Genomic DNA, 8,082 nt, shown 5'->3' with positions numbered 1-8,082 from the left:
CCAAAAGGGCAGCCGGGCAGTGGAACAGTCATCTGCAAAGGTTGTTGCTGGTGCAGGCAGAGGCAAAGGGGCTGATAATGAACAAATTTCCTTGAGGAGGGAGTCATTTAAGATCTGGGAGGCGGGGAAGGCAGCAGACCCTGCTGCCCTGGCCTGCTTTGATACTTCACATGCCTTAGGGCAGGGGTACTATTTAACCTATTGCCCAGGAGTCAGCTGAGGGGGTGACCAAAGGGCAGGATCTGCTTGGGGATGGGGAAGCGGGAACCTCAAACCCAGCCCGTGGAAGCCAAGTTTGTTTCTTTGTTCCAACTTCAAGCAAGGACGACAGGTAAAGACATGACTGGCTTTGTTTGCAGAGCTGAGGCCTGACATTCTTTTACCCCTTAACCGTGTGGGGTGGGGGCTGCAGGAGCCTCTCCATGCAAGAGGTAGGACCCCAGGGTAGAGAACTAGCATAGACATCCGGCAGGACAGGTGCTGGAAGGAAGGCAAGGAGAGAGGCCACTTCTGTGATACGTTCCAGGGAGGGTACACAAGTCATTGTGCCAGATTAATGGGGTCTGAAGGACACAACCTTCACCTGAAACTCTCTCCCCCCACCCAGAAGGCCCCATTTCACCACATTCCATGACTTTCTTCCCTCTCCCCAGTCATTAAGCATCACTCAGGTTTTGGATTGGTACAAAGTTTACTAGGTCATACACCATGGCTCACAGAAGCAACGGCAAACTCCAGTGATGGTATTATTGGTTGGTTGGTTCATTTTACCCAAATGAAGACAAGACACTTTCCCATGGATGACCCACCTCCCCCCCCCAAGACAAACAGGGTGCAAAACTATCACAATGTGGCTACGGCTGGTTCCACAGACACACAATTTAGTGGCAATGACATGCCCCAACAGGAGCCTTGGGACAATGACAGCAGTAGGTGCTGGGACGCGAGGAAGCGGCTAATGCTACATCCACACACCCTTCAGGTCGCGCCCCTGGGAGGGGAGTCCCGGCAGTGTCTGCTGGAGGGTAATACGTTTCCTACGGGGATGCGTCTCCACGGGCAGGCCCTATCAGGCCTGGCAGATGACGTGACTTTTCATTTCGAGCCAATAAATAACTTCGTTGGGTGAATGCATAAATTAGGAATGGACACCACTGAGGCCCACACGCGGGGAACGTATGACCATGTTGAAATCAAATCATGCAGAGTGGCAGGGCAGGTGAGGAGGGATCCAGGAGAGAGAGACTCTCAACAGCACACTCTATTTTGTACCCTACTTTATACGCCATTCGTTGTCGTGCTTTCCTCCCCACTGCGGCGATGGTGGGCTCTGGTGCTGGCGTCTCCCAGCACAGCTCACTGGGAGGAAGAGGGGGTCACCGCTTGAAGAGAGAAGTGCTGGAAGGGCACAGGCTGGGGGTCCTGCGCTTTTAGCTGCTCAGGCCTGTTTCTCCTCGGAGCCGCACACCCACGGCCGTGATGAGGGCAGCTCCCTTGCCACTGCCATCTTCGGACAGGAGGAACGACACATTACAGCTTGGTGACAGCTCCTTCACGGTTTGGTGCATAATTTTGGAGAAGCTAAAAAAGACAGAAAACAGAGGAAGATGGGCAGAGACGTTGGATTCCCCTGTAAATGCCCCAACACCCTAATAAGAGAGAAGTGAAGGAAGATGCGCAGGACCACTTAAAATCTTCTGCGGCTTACTGAAAATGGTTAGCGGCAAGTGGCTGGGTCAATCCTAACGTCACAGTTTTGAGCAGGCAAGCACAACAGATAACTCCAAAACAAACTACTCTGCATGGCTGATAGGGGCTGGGGCATGAATCGCCCACTTGGACACGCCCATCTGCAGAGCTTGGGGCTCCAGGGGACCTGGAATCTAACACGGGTGCTGGATCCTGGACATGGACCACCGAGGCTGGCCCAAACCAGCCAAGCCGAGGCTACATGTGAATGAACATAACCTACACCCAGCTGCAGTCCCTCGGAGACCCCCACCCCATTACCAGGAACAGCCTGGCACCCAAGAGCCAAGAGAGCGAGACCCCCATCCCTCCACCCCCCCCCCCCAGCGAAGGATAACTGCTAAATGAGAGGTGACACAAGTGCTTGCACTTTCAATGGAGGAGGAAAGAGGCTGAGGATGTTCGGGTGATGGGCCCACAGGAGTAACAACCCTGCCATTTATTGAGTACCGACTAGATGCCCTACACTCTGTATACCTAGTCCCCAGTTCTGCTTATAGATGAATATGAGACTCTGTAGAGATTAAGTACTTGGGGACAGCTTCTACATCATGGCAGCAGGATTAAATCCAAGACTGTATGGCTCCCAAACCTAGTTCAAAACCACCCTCAGGTGCTGCCTCAGTGGACAGTGAGGACCACTGCTAAGGTGGAGAGACAGAGGTGGGATGAACAAGACAGAGGGTTCCATCCCAAGCCATGACCACGAGGTAAGCAAGGGACATCCAACTGAGTTGGATGACATTACAGCCCAGTTTGTCTGGGATGGTTCCAGTTTGTTATGGTCCCAGAGTAATTATTATTAGCACCCTTTTCATCGCAGGACCCCAGTTCAGACACTAAGTTGTATGATCATTCCACTCATAAGAGCCAAGCTTGGGGACACATGATAAGGTGAAAAAGTAAGGAAGCAGACGTGGCTCAACTGATAGAGCATCTGCCTACCATATGGGAGGTCCAGGGTTCAAACCCAGGGCCTCCTGACCTGTGTGGTGGTGGCCCACGTGCGGCGTGCTGCACGCAAGGAGTGCCGTGCCATGCAGGGGTGTCCCCTGTGTAGGGGAGCCCCACGCGCAAGGAATGTGCCCTGCATTGAGCCTCCCCGCGCGAGAAAGGCACAGCCCACCCGGTAGTGGCACCACACACATGGAGAGCTGATGCAGCAAGATGATGCAACAAAGAGAGACACAGATTCCTGGTGCCGCGGAGAATGCAAGCAGACACAGAAGAACACACAACAAATGGACAGAGAGAACAGACAACGGGGGGGGGGGATAAATAATGAATCTTTTTTTTTTTTTTTTTTAAAGGCAGACAGGGACATGTGTCCTCCTCAGACACAGGTGTCAGGCATTTCCCAGCCACCAGCCTCTACGAGAACCAGGCAACCAAAAGGAGGCCACACCCTACCCCTTCCTGCCACAAAGCCCAGGGCCAGAACACACGGCTCTTTCCAGCCTCTTGACAAACTCTGCCCCTTTCCTCCCCTCCCTCTCCCTGCTCACCAAGCAGCCTTCAGGCCAGGCTGCCGAGAGCCAGACGGATGCCCACGCCCCCCTGACCTCCTTCCCTGCTCCCTACCCCATCCTGGACTCAGGCGGAGCTGTGTCGTGCCGCTGAGCAGAGCTGCCTCCCCAGGGGTTCCAGGCAAGCTCCCAAGCTGATCCCACCCAGGCAAGCCCCAGTCTCTACAGGCCCAGCCTTCGGGCCGGCCAGGCCAGGTGAGCAAACTTCCTGGCGGGCATCTCAGCCCGATGCCCCATCAGGATCAACGGATCTCAGCTGCCCGGGAGGTGCTGCCCGTGGGAGCCCGCAGCCCCACTTACTGCGGGTGGAGCTTGTAGAGCGTGCCGTCCACGCCCACCGTCACGTTCAGGTGGTTGAGCCCACGGTTCTCGCGGATCTTGTCCACCACGGCAGCCATGCCCGCGCCGCACAGCTGCGCGGCCCTCCTGGACACGACCCCGCACACCATCTTGACGAGGATGCTGTCGTCGCACGTGCTGTTCAGCCCCAGCTGCTGCAGGATGGCCCGCACCTGGAGCAGTGCCAAGCGGTCACTGTGGTGGACAAAAGCTGGATGAAGCAGGGCCCCCGAGAGCAGCCTGGGAGCTGGCTCCCAAGTGCTTTTCGCTCTTTGCTTTTTTCCGACTTCATGAATCGCACCAATTTCCCACATCCTTAAACATCCCGAGAACAGGATTGGAAACTGCTGCCATAGTATTCCATTCTAGGGGCGCACCATAATTTTTTTAGCCCATTTGGGGACATTTAGGTTGCTTGCAATTTCTGCAGCTATGACATATCGATGAAGTTTTTGGTTTACATTTCTTAGTCTTCAACTCTGATTTTTTTTCCTTAGGACACATTTCTGGGTCAGAGTTTTTGATATATATTGCCAGGTGCCTTTCAGAAAAGTTGTATCAATTTACTTTCTCACTCTAGCAGAGTCTGATTGTACTTGTCCCCATGCACATTTACCAACCACACCTTCTTCCCCCCACCCCCACCCAGGGAAATAATCACTATTTTAAACTTTTGGCAATTTGGTAAGAAAAGAATGGCAACACACAGTGTTGTAATTTGTATCTATTAGTGAGGGTGGCCATTTTTTTCATTTATTTGCCATATCAAATGGACATACCCATTAAGTCCAAAGCCTTTTTTCCTCCTGGGGTGCTTATCTCTTTCTTACTAAGTTTAAAGAGATGATGATGATGATGATGATCAATGCACAAATGATTATTCATATTTTAAAGATGAGGAAACTGAGGCTGGGAGAAACTAAATAACTTACATGTCAGTGGGACAGAGCTGGGTCTAAAGCCCAGACCTGCCCGACCCTGGACCAACTTACATAAAATATGCATGTTCTCCTCCCTCTTTAAGTTGGATGACTGCCCCCCCCCTTTCTTTTTAGGAGATACAGGAGAATAGAACCTGGCACTCAACCACTGAGCTCCACCTGCTAAACCTCCAGTGTTTTAAAGAGTATTTTATTTATTTCACTCTTCCCCCAGCCCCCATTGTTTGCTCTGTTTGTTGTGTGCTCGTCTTCTTTTTCAAGAGGCACCGGGAACTGAATCTGGGACCTCCCATGTGGGAGAAGGTGCCCAATCGCTTGAACCACCTCCACTCCCTACTTGTGTCTCATTGTAATTTTCCTTGTTGCATCTCCTTGTCATGTCATCTCATTGCATCAGCTCCCCATGCCAGCCAGTCATGCTGGCTTGCTGGCTTGCTCTAGAAGGCACCAGGACCTGAACCCAGGACCTCCCATATGGCAGGTGGGCACTCAACTGCTTGAGCCACATCTGCTTCCCCACCCCCATTTTTTTTTTTTCACAGAAGCTATACATTACACATAGGTAAATTTAGCAATTTTACTTTATGATTTCTTTTTTCCCCCTTTTTTCACTAGTGAAGTTGTTGATTTACAAAACAATCATGCATAAAATACAGGGTTCCTAAATACACATGGACATGTGTACACGTGTTACAATTGATGAAAGCATATTTTAACAATTGTACTATTAACTATACTCTGTGATTTAACTTAGGGTTTGCTGTTTGTGTTGTACAGTTCCAAGGATTTTTTTAAAAATTTTTATTCTAGGACCATATATACAACCCTAACATTTCCCCTTTTAATTTTCACTCCCCATTTATATTCACAATATTGTGCTACCATCCATTACCAAAACTTAACAACTAATCCAAATAGAAACTGTACAATTTAAGCATTAATTCCCTATCCCCTAACCTACCCCAGCCCCGGGCAACCTGTATTCTCTATTCTGTCTCTATGAGGTTACATATCCTAATTATTTATCAGTGAGATTTTACAATATTTGTCCTTTTGTGCCTGGCTTATTTCACTCAACACCATGTCTTCAAGGTTCATCCATGTCACTGCATATATTAGAACTTAATTCCCTTTTACAGCTGAATAGTATTCCGTGTCTGTATCCTTTCTTCAGTTGATGGACATTTGGGCTGCTTCCATCTTTCGGCAATTGTGAATACCGCTATGAACGCTGGTGTGCAAATATCTGTTCGAGTTCCTGCTCTCAATTCTTTTGGGTGTATAACTGGAAGTGGGATTGTCAGGTCATATGGTAATTCTATAGTTACCTTTCTGAGGCACTGCCAAGCTGTCTTCCACAGCAGTGCACCATTTTACATTCCCATCAGCAATGAATGAGTGTTTCTATTGCCCTATTTTTTTTTCTCTCCCCTTCCCCACTCCCACCCCCAGTTGTCTGCTCTCTGTGTCCATTTGCTGTGTGTTCTTCTGTGACCACTTCTATCCTCATCAGCGGCACCGGGAGGCTGTGTTTCTTTTTGCTGCGTCATCTTGTTGTGTCAGCTCTCCGTGTGTGCGGTGCCATTTTTGGGCAGGCTGCACTTTCTTTTGTGCTGGGCGGCTCTACTTATGGGGCACACTCCTTGCGCTTGGGGCTCCCCTACGCGGGGACACCCCTGCGTGGCAGGGCACTCCTTGCGCACATCAGCACTGTGCATGGGCCAGCTCCACACAGGTCAAGGAGGCCCGGGGTTTGAACTGTGGACCTCCCATGTGGTAGACGGACGCCCTATCCATTGGGCCAAGTCCACTTCCCTCTATTGCTCTGTAACCTCTCCAACATTTGTAAATTTGTGTTGTTTTTTAAAATAGTAGTCATTCTATTGGGTGTGAAATGATATCTCATTATGGTTTTGATTTGCATTTCCCTAATGGCTATTGATGTTATCTTTTCATGTGCTTTCTGGCCACTCGCATAACTTCTTTGCAGAAATGTCTATTCAAGTCTCATGCCCATTTTTTTTTTTAAAGATTTATTTATTTCTCTCCCTCTTCCCCCCTGTTGTCTGCTCTCTTGTGTCCATTCTCTGTGTGTTATTCTGTGTCAGTTTGATTCTTGTTAGGCGGCACCAAGAATCTGTGTCTCTTTTTGGTTGCGTCATCTTGCTGTGTCAGCTCTCCATGTAGGCAGCGCCACTCCTGGGTGGGCTGTGCTTTTTTTTTTTCATGTGGGGTGGCTCTCCTTGAGGGGTGTACTCCTTGTGCGTGGGGCACCCCTACGCAGGGACGCCCCTGTGTGGCATGGCACTCCTCATGCGCAGAAGCACTGTGCATGGGACAGCTCATCACACTGGTCAGGGGGCCCTGGGTATCAAACCCTGGACTCTCCATATAGTAGGTGGATGCTCTATCAGTTGATCTACGTCCGCTTCCCTCACATCCATTTCTTAATTGGGTTGTTTGTCTTTTTGTTGAGTTGAATGATTTCTTTATATATTCTGGATATTAAACTCTTATTGGATATTCATAAGAGATTATGGTCTGTAATTTTGTTTTCTTGTGGTATCTTTACCTGGCTTTGGGATGAGGGTGATGTTGACCTCGTAGAATGAATTAGGAAGTGTTCCATCCTTTTCAACTTTTTGGAAGAGTTTAAGCAGGATTGGTGTTAATTCTTCCTGGAATGTTTGGTAAAATTCTCCTGTGAAGTCATCCAATCCTGGGCTTTCCTTTCTTGGGAGGCTTTTGATTACTGATTCAATCTCTTTACTAATTGTTGTTGCGTTGAGATCTTCTATTTGTTCTTGAGTCAGTGTAGGCAGTTTGAGTGTTTCTAGGAATTTGTCCATTTCATCTTGTTTATCTAGTTAGTTGGTTTATAGTTGCTTATAGTTTCCTCTTAGAGTCCTTTTTTATTTTAGTAGTGTCAGTAGTAATGTCTCCCCACTTTTCATGTCTGAATTCGGTTATTTTGTCCTCTCTCTTTTGTCAGCCTAGTTAAAAGTCTGTCAATTTTACTGTTCTGTTTCAAAGAACCAATTTTTGGTTTTGTTGATTCTATTGTTTATTTAAAGTTCTCTATTTCAGGGTTTCTTAACCTGTTTTGTTCTACAGACCCCTTTCCCAGTTGGGTGAAAACCACAGACCCCTTACTAAGTCCACACTGTACTGCGTATTTAATAAATATATCTTACTCGCACTAACAGATCCCCACAAAAATAATGTTTTTTTGAATTTTCAATTCAAACTTATGGACTCCCTGAAACCACGGAGGGTCCGTGGACCCCTGCATAAGAACCCCTGCTCTATTTCATTTATCTCCACTCTAATCTTTGTTATTTCCTTCCTCTGGCTCTCTTTGGATTTAGTTTGCTCTTCTATTTCTAGTGTTTCCAGTTTTGACGTTAGGTCTCTGATTTGAAATCTTTCTTCTTTTTAAATTTAAATATTTAGAGCTATAAATTTCCCTCTCAAGCACTGCCTTTGCTGCACCCCAGGAGTTTTGGTATGTTGTATTTCATTTTCAT

General features: G+C 48.3%; 1 protein-coding gene across 3 annotated transcripts in view; it reads right to left on the bottom strand.

Annotated features, from left to right (window-relative positions):
- Positions 1-672: 672 nt before the first annotated feature.
- Positions 673-8,082, bottom strand: part of HK1 (hexokinase 1) — a 157,399-nt gene continuing 149,989 nt past the window's right edge. For all 3 annotated transcript variants that reach the window (XM_058298948.2, XM_058298949.2, XM_058298946.1), the window contains 2 exons: positions 3,576-3,809; positions 673-1,581 (listed from right to left, as the gene is read on the bottom strand). In XM_058298948.2, coding sequence (XP_058154931.1) covers positions 1,431-1,581; positions 3,576-3,809 — 385 coding nt within the window. In that variant the 3' untranslated portion in view covers positions 673-1,430. The remainder of the gene's footprint in view (positions 1,582-3,575; positions 3,810-8,082) is intronic.

Source organism: Dasypus novemcinctus, chromosome 6, assembly GCF_030445035.2.
Source record: "Dasypus novemcinctus isolate mDasNov1 chromosome 6, mDasNov1.1.hap2, whole genome shotgun sequence".
Lineage (NCBI taxonomy): Eukaryota > Metazoa > Chordata > Mammalia > Cingulata > Dasypodidae > Dasypus > Dasypus novemcinctus.
The sequence above is the reverse complement of the archived record's forward strand: the minus strand, read 5'-3'. Positions and strand labels throughout refer to the sequence as shown.